Source organism: Neopsephotus bourkii, unplaced genomic scaffold (genome assembly GCF_033783945.1).
Source record: "Neopsephotus bourkii isolate Nb327-2 ecotype Australia unplaced genomic scaffold, CSIRO-AGI_Nbou_v1 NB_1287, whole genome shotgun sequence".
In the NCBI taxonomy this organism is placed as follows: domain Eukaryota; kingdom Metazoa; phylum Chordata; class Aves; order Psittaciformes; family Psittacidae; genus Neopsephotus; species Neopsephotus bourkii.
The window spans coordinates 2,179,562-2,200,050 of record NW_026901771.1 but is presented as its reverse complement, the minus strand read 5'-3'; the positions used below and the strand labels follow the sequence as shown (position 1 = coordinate 2,200,050).

Genomic DNA, 20,489 nt, shown 5'->3' with positions numbered 1-20,489 from the left:
AGAGGGAGCTTTTCTCCTGGGAAAAACATCAATAGTTACCAATAGTTATCAATAGTTAATAGAAAAACATCAGTAGGTGCAGTTCTGTCAGCACTGCCTGTGTGTCTGTCTTGAAAACACCTTACTTACCTCAAGAAGCAGCGGGTCAGAAACAACACCACATAGCTCAGCAGATTAACTGCACCTCCAAACCCACTGCCTGCCCAAGGCTGTTATCAGCCCAGCACTGGAACCCATTCCTGGGAATGGCGAGACTCTAGAACGTTAGTAGGATATATTCATTTGGCAAACCATTTCGAGCAATGAACACTGAGGGCAAAGTCTGCTTGCAAATTATGGGAAGACACTCGCTCCTAACCCCACAGCGTGTCTAGGTCACATCTGCATGTGGTTCTGCAAGCTGTCCTTGTGTGCAGCACTAACACAGCGCTAGCCAGTCAGTCCTTTACACGCTGGGACTGCCTGGGCCTTCAAGTCTAACAAAAATCAATCCAAGAGACTGGCCCTGGCAGGATGAGTAGCCCATGCTGGCTGAAACTGCTCTTCTCATGTCAAACACAGAGCTCAGTCCAAGCCGAGTGCAGTTCTCTGAAGGGTTTCTATGTTTGCTGGTGTATTTCTCACAGACAGCTCCTTGGTCAATGTCAGCACCAAGGTGTGTAAGGGATGCCTCACACAGAGGGAAAACACATTCCTCTGTTTGAGCTAAGCTGTTTTCAGACAGAAAGAATGTACTAGAAGGTAGTGCTGTTCTTACGTGCTCCCTCTGCAACACAGCATGGAAGCTCCAAGAAAGAACACCGCACATGTGGGGGGCAAGAAACAGAAAGACACAGAAAATGAGGCATTTCATGTCACATCACATTCTGTACTGAGCACTGACTCTGCACATAGCAAGGACAAGAATGAGTTCTTGTTTGTTCCATTAAAGGTTAATTCAAATTCAACTTTCACCTTGAAATGTCAGAGTCAGCACCTCGGGACACTATTGCCTAACCTGGAGAGTTAAACTGCCCAACCTTCTCCCATTTGTTTGACAGCCCTTTCTGGATGATTAATGGAAAGCTATAAATAGCATTTGCATAGGGATATATATCTCCTTTGCTGGACATAAGAGGTTCCAAAACCGGCTTTGCAACAACAAACGAGTCTTCTAGGTGTGAGCAAGCAGACAGCACGTTTCTACTATTTATAAGCCAGCCATCTTCAGCCACAAAGCAAAAATGAGTCCTTACTGTTGACACTGGAGCAGCATTCTTCTCCCCAAATGACCAACAGTCAGACCTTTGTCCCCAGCTGCCCAGGCAGTATTAGGAGCCCTAAGCAACACTCACCTACTAGCAAGGTTAACCCCAGCCAGTAGCATTCCCAGTCTCAATGACACGGGTGCATTTCACAAGGGAAGGTATCCAGGCTTCACCCAGGAGAGCAGCAGGTTATCAGCTGCTCTTCCTGGAAAGTGCCTCTTCCCCCTCATCATGAATTGCTTTTACCCAGCTACAGCCTGGCAGGGCATGCACAAGCCCAGGAGATACACCCACCTCTCCCCTATGGAAACAGGACAAGCTCTCCTAAACCGAGCCCTGCCAAGACTGCACAAGTCAAATCCAGGAGTTCTGAAGCATTCCATCTACTGCTGTTCTTGCCTGGTTGCTCCAGTTCAGGACAAACACCTGCAAACTTGTGCCTATGGCTCCTACTGATGCTCAGACTGTGCCCAAATCTTCCCTTGGTGAGCTGGGTGCTCTCCCGGCTCCTGCATGACCCCCAACAGAGTTATGTCCCATACCATCTCCATGGAGAACATACAGACTGGGTGAATGACTTTCTAATTCCTGTTTCCATCAGTGCCATGGGTTTTCCTTGGATTTCCTTCAGATATATTACTAAACCCACCTCGTTCCTATTTTGCAGGGAGGGTGTAATGAGACTTCATCTTATGTGGAGAAAATATGAGAGCTGCAAATACAACAGCAGCTCCCAGGAGTGTGACTCTGCTATATGCATATAATGCACACATCCCAGGCTGGAATCCAGCCGTATATCTAAGAGGAAGGCAGAAGCCATATTCAGGCTGCCAAGCCTTTTCAAGGCACAAACACAAACCCTTTGGAATGTGGCCCAACAAGCAGCTTTGGCCTCTTCAAGAGGGACAACAAAGACTGTCAGTCCTGCAGAATGAGATGTACCTTGACCCTCCTGTGAGGTAACTGCTCAGACTCTTTACCCTTAGAGCCTGACCCATCAGCAGTGTAGGATTCCGAGTACAATTCCGAAGTAATGCAATTCCCAGTCTGTTCCTGTTCAGACACAAAACAATTTTGCACACACACCCCTGGGTGCAATATAAGGCACAATTTTATTTTCCCTCATCCCCCTTTCCCAGCTCCCACCCATCACAACGTTGTTCTCTGGCATCAAGGCTATGCAATGATGGTGGGGATCCTCATGGTCTGTGCCCATGCAGAAGCAGCAGCAGTGCCCCGGGCTGCAGGAGCTCACCTGGCTGCTCAGAGTGCCACTGTCCTGAGCAAGCTCCTCTGCAAGGCATCACTGGGTGGCCCACCCAAACACTCTGAGCTCTTCTTCACCTGTCCACAGCATGACCAGTGCGGGCAGCCAGGGTGACCTTTGTGTCCATGGCCACAGCCCTGATACCCACCTGCAAGAGAAGAGGTGCTATCAGCTCAGCCCCAGATGGGCAGGAAAATCCGCGTGCATTGAGGCTTTCGGACAGTGCTTCAGCCTCAACACTTCTCTAAGATGGGGAGGCACATGCTGATGAAAGTATGGCATATTCAAGGCCAAAAGTACCAGGGCCCCGTAAAGAAATGAGAAAAAATGAGGAGAACCTCCCTGTTCCAATAGCTGGGGAAAGATTAAGATTTCTGTCCCATTGCCTGTTGAGTAATGCAAGACAGAGGCCTGCAGAACCCCATGCCAGCTGCTAATGGCTATGGCCAGAGCTAGACACGGATTAAGCACGCTAAAAGGAAGAGGTCAGTTCCATACTAAAACCATGAAAACACAGAGGTTAAGGACATGGAAGCTGGTTGGGATTAAACAAGTAAGAGAGTTGAACTCTCATCCTAAACAAGGAGTGAGGCTTCTCCAACATACCAGCACAGGAACAGTATAGACATAGTGCTGCTTAGCCTCACTGAGATGGGCTGAAAGAGAGGTGCGCTGCTCATCTCCTGCACAGTTAGCTCAGGTCTCTGTTTATGGGGTGTGCTACAAAGACCCTTACTGTGTCCTGCTGAATATCTCACTGCTGCAGTCACATCCTACCAGAACATATGTACATATAGGTTACCACAGATCCAAGGTATGTGCAAGGCAAGAGCTGGGCTACAGTATCTTACACTGTGGAGGGCCAAACGCAATGTATCCTGATGCAAGCAGCGTGGGGAAAGCTGAGCACCCACCTGGCATGGTCCCACCACAGGCACAGCGAGCAGACTTCTGGCCTCCGCTGGAGCAGAACGTGCAGCAGTGAAACACACCGTGGTGCTCACGGAACTTGCCCTTCACCATCACAGTGAATGGAGAGCCCTGTGGAGGACAAGCAAGCAGAAAGGCTGCTGCAATGGATGCTATCAGATGGTGTTTCGGGTACAGGTAATCCTTTTAGAAAGACTGAAAGCAAATACTTAAAAAGGAAAAGCAGGTAAAGCAGCAGCAGTGCAAGAGAAACAAGAAATGCTACCTGTACATGTTGCCCTTTCACACTGACACAGACGGCGTACACGCCTGGCTCCTCAGGGCTGTAGGATACATGGTAGGTCCCATCACCATTATCACACACTGTTGGCTTGACTGTACTATGAACAGAAAGAAGTCCAAGAGGTCAGTGACTGGCAAAATACTGCTCTCCATGTGAACCACTGCTCGGCCTAGATGTGTGGTCAGCTCCTTACCCTCAGCCTTGTGGGTCTCAAGCAAGTTTAACAGGATGAATGAGCAATGCTAAAGCACAGAGTTGCTTATACACACTACTCTCCTGCTACTGGGAGCTGCAGTAACCATGCAGAGGAAGTCACACAAAGCTAGCTGCACGGCATGAATCTGCAGCAACCCTGAGCACTGAAAAGAGCAGATGAGAGACACTTGCAGGTCAGATTATCCTGTCAGATAAGAGCCCTCAGAAATGGGGTGAATTCACAGCCTCAGAGAGCAGTTACCTCCAGAACACCCCGTGAAGAAGACGGGACATGAACAGGGGAGGTTTGGATCACTTCAACCACTGTCCCAGCCACATTGACTCTGAGGAGTTCTAGGACTCTGCTGGTGAACTCACTGAGTTCCACAAGAACACACTCTGGTGGACAGGGTGCCAGGGAGAAAGCATCAGCTAGTTACTCAGGGACAGGCTGCCTGCTTCACAGAGATGGAAACAGCTTTCCACAGCCAATTACTAGGCAGCTCTGCATAGAGGAAGGTATTCTTCATAATCCCCACTAACTAGTCTTTTGTGCTTTACGACAGTTTAGAGTCTTGCAGATGTGCAGACTGTATTCCCCACCCCTCATCATTTCACATCAATACAGCTGCCAGCATCATATCCTGCCATGAACTTCACACTCGTCTGTCGCTGCTGTGCCTCAACCCAAACCCAGACAGCTTCCAGCAACAAATGGAGCAACTGCGTGCACGCAAGAACAAGGAACTGAGTTAATGCCACCACAGCAACCCCTAACCCATAAGGCACAATCCTCGTTTGCACACCTTCTTACCTTGTGTGTGCACCTCGACACGCTGCAGGGAAGGGATGGGATGCAGAGGGACCCTGACATGCTTGAGAGGTGCCAGTGCAAACCTCATTAAGTTCAACAAAGCCAAGAGTAAGGTCCTGCCCCTGGCTCGGGGCAATCCCAAGCACAATAGAGGCTGGGTGGAGAATGGATTGAGAGCAGTCCTGAGGAGAAGGACTTGCAGGTGTTGGTTGACAAGAAACTGAACATGAGGCGGCTTCAGTGTGCGCTTGAGCCCAGAACCAACCCCCCCATGATGTGCTGGGCTGCATCAAAAGGAGCGTAAGCAGAAGGTGGAGGGAGGAGATTCTCCCCCTCTATTCTGCTCTTATGAGACCCCCCCCTGCAGTCCTGCACTCAGCTCTGGGGCCCCCAGCACCAGAGGACGTGGAGCTGTTGGAGCGAGTCCATGTTGGTTCTGCTGTTGGTGGCTCTGTATCTGTTCCTGTCTGCTTTATAGTAACAAGTGCAGCCTGGAAGCACTTACAAATCATTTGTTCTAGTTGGTAATTTTCCCTGTGGAAGCACTAAAGAACTCAAGGGCAGTCTTCCCTGCTGCCTTTGCTAGAAAACCTCCAAACATGTTGACGTGCCAAATGCTTGCAACAACAGGAGATAGCACAACAAAGTCCAACAGAGTCTTTCTCCAGAGCATGAACTAGGCATTTCCACCACTTGTCAGAGGCTCCTGGCCTTGGTGGACTGTCCTACCTGGGACAGTCATTCTGGGGTTGTGATGTTTTATGTTCATTAGGTGTTAACAAAAGCAGGAGTCCTGGATGTCTGCTGCTAGGGAGGGGAAGGAGCAACAGTTCATTCTGACAATGTCTAATACCCACTGAGAGTTGAATTCTTTATGTCTCAAATCACTCACAGACTCAATACAAATCTAAGCCAACACTGTCAAGCTCCACACAGTAAAATACAACCAGTAAGAAACACTGCTATACTAACAGATTCTGATCCACATGCTGAAGCATGTTCTCCCACCTGCCCAAGCACAGAGGGAGCTGGGATAAGGGAGGCAGAAAGGCACAGAACCAGGGAGTTCTCAGATGAAATACCCACCAGTCCCTCTTGTCCTTGTGGGTGATGGTGACCTGCACAGCCTCTCCTCCTCTCTCCATCCGCTCCCCCATGGTGTCATTGCAGAGCAGGGTAAAGCCAGTCAGCTGGTTCTGATGGGCACTATGGAGATCTGCAAGGCAGAAGAACAGGACCGGAAAGGATTCACTCCAGCCATGACTGCCACCTCCCACCTATTTGGCAGTGCTGTGGTCCCATCAGAGCACAGTCAGGACCTTGCTGCTGGGGTGCACAGCTCCTTCCACTCAATGGGAAAAGTAAATATATGTGTGGGGATCAGGAGAGTTGACAGTCATAGGCACAGAGATGTCAGGCAGGCTTAGCCCTGGTCTCTACAGTCCTGGGTGGTCTTCCTGCACCCTCCAAGCCCAGCTGGCATCTTCCCAGAAGGTCTTAAGGTGCACAGTGCAACCAGGAGGGAGAAGGAACAGCCCCACTGTGCAGCGTGGAGCCCCCGAGACCTCAGAACCTATAGTTTGGTATGGAAGAGAACAAACAAGCCCTAGTTCTGTCCCATCTGCTTGGCCAGTGATGGCTGTGCTCTGTGGGCTGGTCTGAACGTTATCTATTTGCTGGCACTGCCACAGGTCCTTAATAAGCAAATATCCATTAAACCATCAATGCCAGTTATCCCCATGGCAATTCCAGCAGAAGTGGTAAGGGAAATGAAACTACTTGCTCAGCCAGATGGGGGATCTACAGGGGCCCATGCTGCAGAACAGGAGACAAGAACTGACATCACAGGGACCATTCCCATCCCAAATAAAGCTGTGGTATTTGCCCTAAGGGTTGCTCTCCTCACACCTGAGCCCCATGCTGAGGTCAGTGACATTGCAGAGGGCAGCTCCAATACGCTCTGTACATCTGGATGGGGATAGGCCTCTGCCTCCCTGCCCCACACGGATTCCACAGGCCCTCAGCAAGCAAAGCAACCTCTGTCAGAGCTCTACCTCTACCCCTAGGCAACGCCTGGACAGCAAGCTGTACAGCTCCCCATTACCTTCCCCATGCAGGGTACATCTGGCTGGATCAACTGCTTTATTGAGAATGGTCCCAAAAACTTCATAGCCGCAACACTGCCCTGCCTTCTCCTGGGGAGAGAACTGGATCCCATCATCCATGCTGGGCTGGGTGTTGTAAGCAACTCTGTTCAGCTTTGCCAGCCGGCTTGCCACCACCCCTTTGGTGATGAGGATCTCCACGTCCGAGCCGCTCGCCAGCAAGTGCTCTGTGAACCCTACGCCTGTCCTCATGTCCAGCAGCAGCTGCTGCAGCTGCGCCTTCTGCAAGCGCAGCAGGTTTACCTTCTGCACCTTCAAGTCCTCCAGCTGCTTCAGCAGCCGGTCCCGGTGCTCTTCAATGGCTTTCACATAGCCACTGGCAAACAGACAGATCTCCGTGGCCACAGCCTCTGCGCGACCGTGGACAGCAGTGCCCATGGCATCAATCTGGCTCAGCGCACTCTCCAGGGTGCCCATGTGCTGCTGGGTGCTCTTCAGCAGCTCCCGTAGGGCATCCCCATGCTTGCGGATGACATTGCCAGTGAAGTCACAGGTGTGCTGTCGGTGCCTGCCCACAGCGCAGTGCTGGCACACTGGCTGGTCGCATTGCTCGCAGAACAGCCTCAGCTCCTCTGTGGGGTGGGAAGGGCAGAGGAGAGGCTCCCCAGCCTGGTTGCAATCTTTGCTGTTCTCCAGCTCCGTCACGGTGTGAGAGGCTGTCTTCTTCTGTCTCCTAGAAGAGAGCAACCACACATCACTTTATGCATGTTGGATATGAAACGCAAACATCAATGTGAGCTGCTCCCTCCTGTCTCCACTGAAATCCACTCTGCATGAAGGGACTTCGTGTCTCCCGACGACAAGGCTCCACGCAAAAGAGGACAGCATCTGCAAGCAGCTTATTAGAGGCTGCCCTCAAGCTCCCTGCATGCAGTCAGCGCTGTTTTCAGAGCTTCGTGCCCCACCATGGCCACACACAGAGCAGGGAACAGGCTGTCAGGCCCCTCTACCAGCAGTGGCTTCATGAAGCCTGGCAGAAGTGGGATACTTGCAATGACCCCCAGAGCCCACTGTGCCAGCAGGAGGGTGCTGAGCCCTGCAAGGTGAGAGCTGGCAGTGGGTGTCACAGCACAGAACTGGTCACTGACAGTCACTTCTGCAGAGGGACAGGAGGTGCCAAGCTCTTCAGCCTGTGATTTTCACCAGCTTTGAATCTGCTGAGGCAAATGAGCTCTAACATCCCTCAGGGGAAAATCCATTCTAGGCCTCTGCCAGAACACAGTCTGTGGTAAAACATTTAACACGCCCAAAGCCAAACTCCATTTCCTTCTGGCTGCCTGGTTAGTTTCTGTACAGAGGTGGCCAATGATGGGACACAAAGAACCTGTTATGACACAGACATCCACCTTGTCACAGGGCAGCATTAGTATGTTTCCACTTTATGCTATTTTGGACTCAGGGAACTAGTTATTGAGAAGGATGTAAACACCTCTCCTTCCTTGTCTCCTGCACTAGTGACTTCTGGAGCTCCAAGCCATAAGCAAAGAAGTACTCGGAGGAGCAAGCTCTATAGAGTTACTCTGGTAACACAAAGCAACCTCACCACAGGGCAGGACACAGCCCTTTTGCTACCCCTTTCACTTCCCACTCATTTCCTTTGGGCCCAGCACTTTTTCAAAGCCTTCCAGCAATATCTGCATAACACCCTTCACATTCCCACTTCCCTCACTCCAGCCTAAGACCCCTCTCACTTGTTCCCAAGGAGCACAACAGTGGCACTCCAATAATTTCCCGACACACTAAGGAATCATTTCAAAATGTGTTTTCTTGGCCCACGTTCTGCTCTACCATCATGTGCAAGTCTCCAGATGCTAGCAGGGGGAAAATGGTAGCAGTAAAAAATGTAGGAAGCTGGTTCTGGGGACAATTCTACTGCTTTACACCTCCTGCAGTTATTTCTGTCCATGCAGCAGCCTGCTGCAGTTCAGGGTCTCAGTTTATCACTCGTCAGCAGCTTGCTGGGGTATGAAGCACGATCTAATGTGAATGGTATGCTGAAAATTACAGCCTGGGGTGGAAAGGTAACTAGGAATCCCAGCCGCTTCACCATGGCACCGTGTCTGCAGGGAGGGCAGGCAGTGAGGAGTAGGTCCCAGTTCTTTGTGGGGAAAGGATTTACTAATCAAGTGGAAAGGAGCAGCAAACGTGGATGGAATGGGCTGAGCTGATTAACCCAGGCTGAGGCTTCCCCGGCTAGTACTGGGGGGTGTTTTGTCCAACCCTGCCTGTGACCTCCTTGCTTCAGAAGGCCATTCAGACTTGCTAACACTTTTCTTAGTGCTGCCTGTCCTCTGCTGTGCCCACCTCCTCTTCAACTCCTACCTCTGCTGCAGTCATCTCTGCCTCCCACTTTACTGCTGCGTCTCCCTCTACACAGCTGCCACTTCTTCAGCTTTCCCCTATTGCAAGAGAAGTAAACCCCACACCATCAGGCACACTGCTACAGCTCCAGACAGGGAGACTCCACAACCCCTGGGCAGCCTGTGCCAGGGCTCTGCCACCCTCAGCGTAAAGAAGTTCTTCCTCATGCTGACGTGAAGCTTGTTGTGGTTTAGTTTATGGCCATTGCTCCTTGTCCTGTCGCTGTGCACCACTGTAAAGAGTCTGGCACCATACTGCTGGCACCTGCCTTGAAGATGCACACAAGATGCATGGACACACCAGTTAACAGGCAAGCACACGGGTCGATCACCAGGAGGTAGCACCCACAGTAGGCAGGTTAGTGTCAGGACTTCCAGCTATCTCCTTTCACTTCTCCCGAAGGTGCATTTGCACATACACACCGTAAACGTTTGTGGAGGTGGAGAAAGGCAGACCAGCAGCTGAACTTCCCCATTTTCCCCTGGGAGATGTGCCTTCTCCAAAGCAGGTCAGCACAGCATGCTCCGTATACCTGTGGGAGCACTGCCATTCTCCCCACCCACCGATGGTCCTGGACATCCCCACATGAAGAGAGTGGCTTCACCTGAGCAGGGATGCCCAACCCACTGCTCAGCAGCATGCCTGTCCCTATCTGAACACAGAGAGAATCCTTCGGGAAGGATGAAGCCCTGTTGGGGACTGAACACACTGCGTGACACGGGGGCTGTTTGGCCCCCGCCGCTGCGTCCCCTCCGCAGGGCCCCGAGCACCTCCGCGCCCGCTCACCTGTGTGCCTGGCAGCAGAAGTGGCAGAGGTCAGCCCCGCACGTCAGGCACCGCCTCACGGCCGCCCCGTCCACGCACAGGTCGCAGCTCGCCGCTGCCGCCGCCGCCCCGCCGCGGCTCAGGGCCAGGTAGTCGGGGATGAGCTGCTCGACGCCGCCGGGCGGCAGCGACACCTCGGCGTCGCACACCGGGCAGAGGACGGAGCGGGCGGCGGCGCGGCCGGGTTCCTCCAGCGTGCCGAGCCGCCGCAGGCAGGGCGAGCAAAGCGAGTGCAGGCAGGGCAGCAGCCGCGGGGACACCCAGGGCTCGTGGCACACCGGGCAGCGCGGCCCGGACGACATGGCGGCAGCACGGGCGCCGCGACGGAGCCGAGCATCGCGCCACCACCGGCCGTTGGGAGCGGGGCTGCCCCGTTGCTAGGGGCGACGGTTGTGGGGAGGGGGAGCGTCGTGCAATGGCGGCTCTGTGGGAGAAGAGCCCGGGGCTTCTCCATCACGGACGGGCCGAATAGAGGAGAGCGGGGGGACCCAACAGCCCGCTTTGTCCTCTCCCTCTTCTCTTTGTTCTTTTTCCTTCTTTTCTCTCCTTTCTCCTGCCGCTTGCCACCTCATACCCCCCGTGCTTTCCAAGCCGGTTGTCTGGGAAGCAGCCTCTTTCCCCACTCTACCCCGGGTACACTTTGTGTTCCCAGCTCTGCCAGCTCAAAACCTTGAGGTTTACCTCCTCATGGAGCCTGCTCTGACCGGCCTTGGCCACCATACCTTTGCCGGTCCCATGGGTGCCTTCAGGGGGTCGGGGTTTTCCCTTCCGATCACCGGTGGGCCTGCTGAGCAGCTCAGGGATATCGGGGAAGGTCTGAATAGAAGTAACGCGACACAGCTGGGCGTCCTTCCCCCTGGTGCCTGCAGAAGGCAGGCTTTGAAATCAGGACGTCGTTGAAGTCCTACATGAAGCCCCTTGCGCGTCGATGGTATCTGCATGATTACTGTTACCAGTGTGATTTGTAAGCTCCTCAAAGAATTAGAATCATAGAATCATAGATAATTTCGGTTGGAAGAGGACCTTAAGATCATCCAGTTCCAACCCCCCTGCCATGGGCAGGGACTCCTCACACTAAACCATGTAACCTAAGGCTCTGTCCAACCTGGCCTTGAACACCGCCAGGGATGGAGCATTCACAACTTGCTTGGGCAACCCATTCCAGTGCCTCACCACCCTAACAGGAAAGAATTTCCTCCTTATATCCAATCTAAACTTCCCCTGTTTAAGTTTTAACCCATTACCCCTTGTCCTATCACTACAGTCCCTAATGAAGAGTCCCTCCCCAGCATCCCTTTAGCCCCCCTTCAGATACTGGAAGGCTGCTATGAGGTCTCCATGCAGCCTTCTCTTCTCCAGGCTGAACAGCCCCAACTTTCTCAGCCTGTCTTCATACGGGAGGTGCTCCAGCCCCTGATCATCCTTGTGGCCCTGCTCTGGACTTGTTCTGACAGTTCCATATCCTTTTTATGTTGAGGACACCAGAACTGCACCCAATACTCCAAGTGAGGTCTCACAAGCGCAGAGTTAGAGGGGCAGGATCACCTCCTTTGCCCTGCTGGTCACGCTCCTTTTGATGCAGCCCAGGATTTAAGACAGATTAATGGGGTATTTTAGTTCTCTTGTCTATAAACCATGTTGACTAGCACTAGTGATACTCCTATAGTGTGCAGTTTTCAGCCCTTGACTGAATGTTGTCCCAGCTTCTCCATTAGTTTGCCTAGGACCATGGCTATCTTAATCTGTCCTATCCTGCTGGTCCTTTTTGTGATATGAACACCATCTGAGACTGCTGGATTTTAAGTTCCCTAAGTTGTATTAAAAATGAGCAAGCAAAGATCTCGTCAGGTTTCCTTAGGACTGCTGAGTGCAACATATCTAAACCTGTTTGTACACACTTGTACACATTTGTCACAGATGTTAACAACCCTCTGATAATGGCATAGTGTCTTGACACAGACATTGTCTTCTTCATGCAACACATTTCTGTGTCTTTTGTGTTATTAGGTATGTTGTTATCCCATATTTGGGATCAAGTGTTTACAACCTTGAAGCTGATCAAACAAGGAAGATGTTCTAACAGCCTCCTTCTGAATTAACTAGTAGTGAAGTGGTTGCTGAGGACAGGGTAAAAGTTGCAGTCATTGTGTGATGAGATGACTTGATAACGATACTAGATATTGTGGCAGAGGAAAGACTGGTTCTTCTAATGGTGCTGGAGGAAGGAATAGCAAATGACACTATCAGTGTGGGTGTGGGAAGAAAACAGGAGAATCATAATGTCAGCATCTTCCATTGCTGCTGCAGGGAGATGATGAAATAAGCCATGGCTGGCAGTTGCAGAGGAAACCTGAGGTTTCTTTCACCCCAGCAGACCTGATCTGATACTTGCCCTCCAGCTGCTCAGGTTGGAGCACAGAACAGATCACTACTGAGTAATGCATCCCTGAGTCATCAGCAGGCAGGAGCAGCCACCTCCTGATGACTAGAGGAAATGGCAGTGAAATGGGCTAGAGAGAATGATCCTGAGAGCCCCGGGAGGCTCAGAGAGAGAAAAGAGCAGCAGAAATGCCAAAAAACCACCCATTCCTGAACAACCCTCCCCCAGTGCCCTGTGTTAGTACAGACTTGTGCTTTGGTTTGGGTTGCTTTCCCCATAATACTGCTTTCTTCGCTACTGCCCATCAGTGGAGGAAGCCCCCATTTCACAAAGTCCTAAATTGTGGAAGACAACTCAATGGACGTGTATACTGGTGCCTGTGAATATCTTCAAGAAATCACTGCAAGAACTAGCCTGGGAGGCCCTCTCTCATTGCGTTGTAACTGGCCAAAAGGCAAGGGTTTAAAAAAGAAAGTGTTGACTTACAAACACTGGTGGGCAATACAGGAGCATAGTTACAAAAATGAAACAATGGAAATGTGTCATTAAACTCACACTAAGCAATAACGTTTTTCTTTTGCTGCATTTCAGGAGAGTTGATAGGTGGCTAATTATCCTTATGTGACCCGTGATTTACTCGAAATGGAATCCTCTTCAAACTCATTTTCCTGCTCCTATTGTTAGAGATGTCTATCAGAGCCTCTCAGGGTACTTGCTCTGAGTGACCTGTTCTTTCCTGACACTTTTACTGCCAGCTCCTTCCCCTTTTTTCCTGCTTATCTGTTTCTCATTTCCTACCATTAAGACTGGATTATCACACAGAGACATAGAAGAGTTGATGGTTCCCTTCCCTTCAAGGACTCTTGACTAATATTTCTATTGTAGTTGCTAATTAGCCCGTTCTGGGGGGAGCTTTATGCTCCTTTTCCATTTGTGTTCTTTTCTGAAGTAATGCTGGTAAAACTTATATACCAAAACCAAATCTTTGAGGCAAAATTTCCTTCCTAGACCCTTTGTGAGGAGCGCGGGCATAAAGCAGGCTTTACACCTTGAATAGGATGCCTTACACTTCCCTGTTCCTGCCTACTCGGTTAATTTTAGGGAGCTGTTTCTGGATATCCTGCTGTAAGAAACAAATGGAAAAGGCGGTGAAGCCAAAGCCATTAGCGAACAGGCGAGTGAGAAGCAGACCTGCAGTCTCTGGGCTTGCAGGAAGGTCCAAGCTTGCTGATGATAAAGAAGCAGCTCTGAAAGATATTCAGAAAGAGCCTTTTTTACAGAAAGAACCTTATTCATAGAGCCACAGCCTGGCATAGGGCAGCCAGAGGAAGGTGGGAAATGGCTTATTTTGGGAGTTCACAAAACTGAGTCAGTGCTCATCCAAGCCTGTCCATCAGCTCAGGGTGTGAAGCAAGGTTAGATTTGGTAACAGGCTCAGTAGGCATCATTAATGTGCTCTTTGTGAGCAAGACCCTCCCATGGCCCCAGGTTTTGTATGCAGTGTCTCAGACACAGTTCTGATGTGTGCCTTGTTACAAAGGCTTTGTGTGTCCCTGTCTCAGCCTGAACCCCTGGGTTGAGTTGGTGTCTCCTTTGTTTCCTGTAGCATTCTAGCTACTAGACAGTAGCTCTGTCAGAGCTGAAGGAGTGGGCCTGCTCCAGCGCATGGGATGAAGCTGCAGTGAACAGGTCTACCTTTGGACCAGGAGGAGCCAACGAAGCTATGCCTGTGCTGGGCCTGGAGGGCACATGAGCAAACTGCCCTAGCCCAAGGCTCATGTGACAAACCTTGTGCAACCTGACAGCATGGGTGTATGCGAGCTGCTGCAGGAGGACAGCGCTGATCCCCTGCCTGGGGACACTGCCTGGCATGGACAGTGAGCACTTCTGCCCTGGGATCTCCCATAGACTTTCTACAAGGCATTTCTGGGGATACTCACCCTTTGGAGAAACACCTTCACTGACAAACATACCTTCACACACCCACTTAATACACCCTCTTTTAAACTTGCTGGTAGGTTTTGCTCTTCAGTGCGGTGTTGATCTTAAGGGAATGAACTAAGCTGAAAATCAGGAGACCTCATTTTACATAAGCCCAGGTCTCTTCATGTCCATGATGGACTCCACGTTTCTGTAAGCTGCTGTCACATGTCAAACCCAAGCTCCAGTAGAAGTGCTTAAGCCACTGCTGTGTGACCCAGGAGAGGTGAAGGAAGAAGGCAGCAAAACTACACATCTGGCAGGCTAAACATGTGCTGCTCACTGAGTAATGGAAGGGGCGCAAAAAACACGCTCAGGTGCTTGGCTTGACCCTAAAAACAGCAAACTGGAAGCAAACAGGATACAGAGAGCTGGTAAAACGGGAACCACAGAAAGAAAGTGGCACCAGAGATGGGTGGATCACTCTTGTCCTCTCCATTTGTGACAGGAAGCACAGTGTTTGAGGTGATCAAACAGCATTACTTTCAGTTGGCAGCAGCACTCTGAATCACAAGCAGTTGCAGCTGAACCACCCAGCACCACTGGCTTTGTGCAGACTTGCCCTTGCAGTGGCATCCAACCAGGCACTCTTGCCTTTCCCTCCTCCCTCCAGCTTTCCAGCCACCTGCTGCTGCTTTCAGTTTCCTGCTGCTATATATGTCCTTTGTAATCTCTTCTGAATCCTGCCTGCATTTTGTGGAGGGAAGATGAAACTGGATTTGTTTTCAAGCCAAGTTTTCTAAGGAAGAAAGTTCTTTGTGGTGTCCAGCCACAAAGAATATTTTACCTCCCCTTCGGACATATATGAGACAGGGGAAGTGACCTGAAAGACTGTAAACTTCTATAAGCAAAAGAAGATTTGTAAGTCAGACACTTAATCCTCACACTGGGAAGATAATGGTGCAATTTGTTGTCAGGACCATGATGGACAGGAGGATATTACAGTAGGATATTACATGTGCATGGGGGCAACTAGAAAAATGGGGAAGCACTCCAGAGACAAACAGGCTCAATTCATTCTGCTGCTCACAGAGCATCTACAAACCATACAACTGAGGAGGGCGTGGTGTGGGGAGAACAGATCCTGCAGCAGAGTGTGTCTGCGCAGTGAACGCACAGCATCATAGTGTGCCGTCTGATGGGACCACTTTGAGGCAGCATCCCAGCATCAGTTCAGTTAGCCTCCAGCACAATACAAAATTACACCATACAACAAACTGAAAAAAGCTAAGATAAATAAAGCAGCACATTTTCATTCAGGCACTATGCTGATTAAGCATCTTGCAGTAGTAGAATATTCCAGTATTCTGGATTTACAGAGCTGTGCACCTTCCTCTCCCTTTTGGTATAGATGTGGCTTTTAAAACATCCTTAAATTAGATCTTACTTTGTCTTAGCAGCCTTCCCCTTCCTGTGTTCACAGGGTTCTTCAGGCTGTAAGAGAGGCCTCTTGCTTCCATAGTTGAAAAGACATCTCAGCACCAGGCCCCGTCACTGCTGACCTGCAGGGCTACATAGCTGTCAGTAGGGGTAGTCACCTTCACACCCATTCAGGCAACATGAATTAACAGGGCCAAGTTGCCTTCACAGAGGAGCTGGCAATTCCGAATAGCTAAAGGTTTGAGGGGAAAATACTCTCATTTGAGATTCTTCTGTTTAAAAAGACCTTATGCAATCCCAGGCACAGCTACAGGTTGGGCAGAGAAGAGATTCAGAGCAGCCTGAGAAGGCCTTGGGGGTGTTGGTTGATGAAAAAGTGAACATGGAGCTGCTTCAGTGTGTGCTTAAGCCCAGAACCCCCCTGTATGCTGGGCTGCATCAAAAGAAGCGTGACCAGCAGGTCCAAGGAGGTGATCCTGCCCCTCTGCTCTGCCCTCGTGAGACCCCACTTGCAGCACTGTGTGCAGTTCTGGTGTCCTCAACAAGGACTTGGAGCTGTTGGAGCAAGTCCAGACAAGGTCATGAGGATAATCAGAGGCTGGAACACCTTTATGAAGACAGGCTGAGAAAACTGGGGCTGTTCAGCCTGGAGAAGAGAAGCTGCATGGAGACATCAGAGCAACTTCCAAAATATGTACAGAAAACTCTCCCATGCTTTCCATAGGGCATGTTTTCAAAAGGAAACCAATCCCTATGTGGTACACCTCGTAAAAGAGAAGGACAAGAGAAAACAAAGGCTGAAGCTCTTCCCTTTCCCTGCTCTTTACTACTGTGCTTACCCTTATCTGTAGCCACATGTCCTGCTGCTTGGTTGCCTACCCCCAGCCAAAGGCTATGGAGGAGTTGGTGGGAGGGTGACTAGACACCTGGTAGCACATTCTTGCCTTCTGAGATAAGCACAGCACACTCAGCCACTGTTGGAAGCAAGCACTGCCACCAGACCAGCCACATCAGTACAAAGTGACACATGAGCTTGTTAGCTGTGCCAAGTGGAAGGAGTTAGTAGCCTGAACACACTGCTCTGCTAATGCAGCTTTAGGGAGGCAGGCTGAAGCTCTTCATGGACCTGCTGCATCAGATGGGCACAAAATGGCTGCCTGGCAACAGAGATGCTAGTTTTTGGGGTAAGAGAGTCCCACCTAGTCCTGACTCTCCTCCTGGACCTGAGTTCTACTGATCTCAAGGAGACTTGCATTTCACTAACAATGCAAAGGAAAAGCTGCAGTATTTCTCACCTCACCAAGTGGTTTTAGACTGGAAAATAGCAAGATGATTCAACTTAGAAACAAACAGTTATCTGACAGAGCAGCTTTCAAGTTACGGAAGCCAAGTTAAGCCAGAGGATGACTCAAAAGATCAGTGCCATGCTCCAAAAGGAGATTTCTGTCTAGATGGTTTCAAAGCATTCATAGCAACTGAGAGCTTGCAGTCAGTCAGAAGCAATGGTATAAATGTGTGGGCACTATGGTTATGTTAGCTCATCCCAACCTTGGCATTCCTGAACTGGGGGACATCTTCCAAGCATTTTTAACTGTTACTTCACAAAATACAGGACTAGAAACCTTCTTCATTTCCCAAAGTTACCACTGGAAAAAGAAATTGCAGAGGTGTCAGCGAATACTTGAGCAGGTCCCCTTTTGAATCCCATTCTAAATCTGTTCCAAACACCCCCAAACTGAACATTTAAAAATAGAAAAACATTAAACCAACTTGACCCTAAATCTAGTTTTGAGACTTGCAGGTATTTTCTTCCCCAAACGTGCAGGTTTTATCTCCATTATAAAAGGTTTTGCCCAGATCTGCTACACCATAAAGGAACAGATGTATCAGCATTTCTTCAGTCCTAGGTTTTATTGTTAATCATTAATAATAAAATAATGGCTACTTTAAAAAGTCAAAGAAACCCAATATAAAAATACAGCCATTAGAGTATTACACACACCCATAACAAAACAGCTTAATACAGCCGCACATCAGTTTTCTGTTGTACCAAAGAGAGCATACCTTAGTACACATCAAACAGAGATTCTGATTTCAGCTTCAAATAGTCACTTTAGATTTAATATAAAAATATTAAATGGGATCTTTAAAAAGCAATCCTTGAGTCCAGATAGAATTCCCGATACAGGAACTGCACAGAAAACAACTTCTAGGAGCAAGTGTAAACCACAGAAGGAACAAGTTATTTCTTATGTAAATTCTTATGCAGGAATAAGGCCAGAATAACCTGCATCCTAATCTCCAGGTTGCTTTTGAACATGAGGCTGCATTCCCTCATCTCGGTTATTCCTGAATTTTTCATTCCCATCCTGTGTGAACACACGACCCAGGAATTTTCACATGGAATTTCCCAAACCTCCTGTCTTCAGCGCATCTAAGCACAGGTATCAGATGCTCAGCTGTATTACTGCAGCAACCTGAGTTTACACTCTTGTGAAAGAGTTATTTGGTGTAAAGCTCTGATGTCACAGCAGCATGTCTACCTCAGAAACTCATTCCCAGGAAGTTTCACATGGAATGTGAATGGCATTGACAGGAAAGCACTTCAGAGTTAAACTGTACATCTGGAGAGGAGGACTACTGTAACCTAACGTAGTTCATAAACCATACAAAATATAGGCCTTGAGTGCAGCTTCCTTTACATGACGTGCATTGACAATGCAAACCAGCCTTCCTCTTTGTGCTTTTCCACCTGCACAAAGAAGAAACCAGTTGAAACTCATATATCACAAATTTCCCACACACTTGCTAGTTAGTTCTGGCTTGTGTAAGGCTGGTACATACCAGTTCACCAGCATGTAGCAACTGTCTGCCATTGCCACCATGAACAGAGTCATACCACCTACTTTAGACACCTAGCTTAAGCCACATCTACCTTAAGTATTCCAAATTTCCCCTCAGGGGATGTGTGCTTTGCTGTGAGGACAGGCAGTCTTGGACCCTAACTTACTTCTCTTTATCTCTCCTAGTTTAGGTTGTTCTGGACATCAGGAAAGATGGTTAAAATCTCCTCATGGTTGCTTTCAGACATATAAACCGATGTATGACTGGTTCAGCAGACTGTGCTACTGCCTGGAGTTCCCCATGAAATCATTTCACTGTAGTCTATCCTCTTTGCACATCAGGAATCAGAGATCTAGATTAGGGATTTTTCTTTACATTTGGATTTATTTATCCTTCAGCAACTAACTTGTGCAAAGCTAGGTAAGAGTTTGCTGTCTGCTTACATGTATCTCTACCAGTACCAGCATAATGATTACTTGAAATTCTCAAGCCACCAGTAAAAGACTGCCAGAGGTTCCCATTCTAATGCAGGAAGATGCCACAGCAGAAAATGCATTTACAGGATTACTCACTACTAAGTAGCAGCACTGTGGCAGCAAACAACTAATGTCATTAGCACTGCACTCAGGGCTTCCCTTACCAATTGTCCAGGATTCTCCCCTCTGAGGGTGCTGAGGCGCTGGCACCGGGTGCCCAGAGAAGCTGTGGCTGTCCCATCCCTGGCAGTGCTCAAGGCCAGGTTGGACAGGGCTTGGAGCAACCTGCTCTAGTGGAAGGTGCCCCTGCCCATGGCACGGGGTTGGAACTGGGCGAGCATTAAGGTCCCTTCCAACCCAAACCATTCTGTGATTCTATGAATCCAAACCACCATGAACTGATTACTATTTGCCTCAGTGGGTTTCAGGTAGGACAGAGCTCTGTCCCCTTTCTTTACTAGTCTTGCTTTTTCCTTATAGGACAACCACAAGCAAACTTTCTGGCTGAAGACTTTTCAATCTTACCTTTGGCCTTTGGCTGACAGGAGTTATCACGCTTTCTGATGTGGCACTTAGGGGTGAACAAGGTTTGCTAGAGTCTCCTACTGACCTGTAGACATTGAAAAAGTGAAAAATGGAACTGACTACTAGAATTATGTCTCAGATCCTGAGTTAGGACCCCTCATCAGTAACCTTCAACAACCCAGGTCATCTGGTTTATATCACATTGCAGGTATTTCAAACAAACAATGGAAGTTGTGAAAAAGCTATTGGAGCTTTGTCCCATATCCATAGAGTTGAGTGTGATGAAGTCAGGGGAAGTCCATGAAGCCAAAGATAAAACATGGCAATTTTTCCATTGTGAACAAGTTCAGCTGCGTGGATAATCAAAACACCACAAAAACGAAATAGTAAAGGGTTAACTTTTACCTTCTTATACTGACCATACTGGCAGGGGAAACACTGTCTTCTTTGGAGCTGTCCATAGCAGCTGCCACAGGAACAGACACTTCAATTGTCCTCCTGGAATTTTCTAGGCAATAAAGAATAGTTTGATTCTGATGAGAACGCAGCAACATCGCACAACAGTCAATTAATTTTCCCATTTTTTGAGGGCATCACATATCTCTCCATCATTGCACAGAATATACACATGAGACATAAAACACCAGGCTAAACATCAACCCCATACCCAGTCTCTGAAAACAACAGCTATTGAAGTTGCTCAGAGCAACTAGGGACAATGTGCACAGACAGAATGATTCTTCCATAGGTAAAAACCTTCTGGTTTTGGCAGTCAGAGGCACAGAGAATTCTGATTTCACTACTTTGTTCTTTTAAG

At 49.2% G+C, this 20,489-nt stretch overlaps 1 protein-coding gene across 3 annotated transcripts in view; it reads right to left on the bottom strand.

Moving 5' to 3' along the window:
* Window positions 1-2,340: 2,340 nt before the first annotated feature.
* Window positions 2,341-20,489, bottom strand: part of LOC133218690 (E3 ubiquitin-protein ligase TRIM45-like) — a 38,649-nt gene continuing 20,500 nt past the window's right edge. Inside the window, exons 1-6 of one of the 3 annotated variants that reach the window (XM_061365375.1) lie at window positions 10,049-10,462; window positions 6,841-7,574; window positions 5,823-5,952; window positions 3,710-3,824; window positions 3,429-3,555; window positions 2,341-2,662 (exon numbers count right to left, since the gene is read on the bottom strand). In XM_061365375.1, the coding sequence (XP_061221359.1) occupies window positions 2,511-2,662; window positions 3,429-3,555; window positions 3,710-3,824; window positions 5,823-5,952; window positions 6,841-7,574; window positions 10,049-10,389 (1,599 nt within the window). In that variant the 5' untranslated portion in view covers window positions 10,390-10,462 and the 3' untranslated portion in view covers window positions 2,341-2,510. Of the gene's footprint in view, window positions 2,663-3,428; window positions 3,556-3,709; window positions 3,825-5,822; window positions 5,953-6,840; window positions 7,575-10,048; window positions 10,463-17,597; window positions 18,580-19,672; window positions 19,758-20,077; window positions 20,181-20,489 lie in introns of those variants that run through there. The other 2 variants (XM_061365372.1, XM_061365373.1) reach the window with 2 other exon arrangements.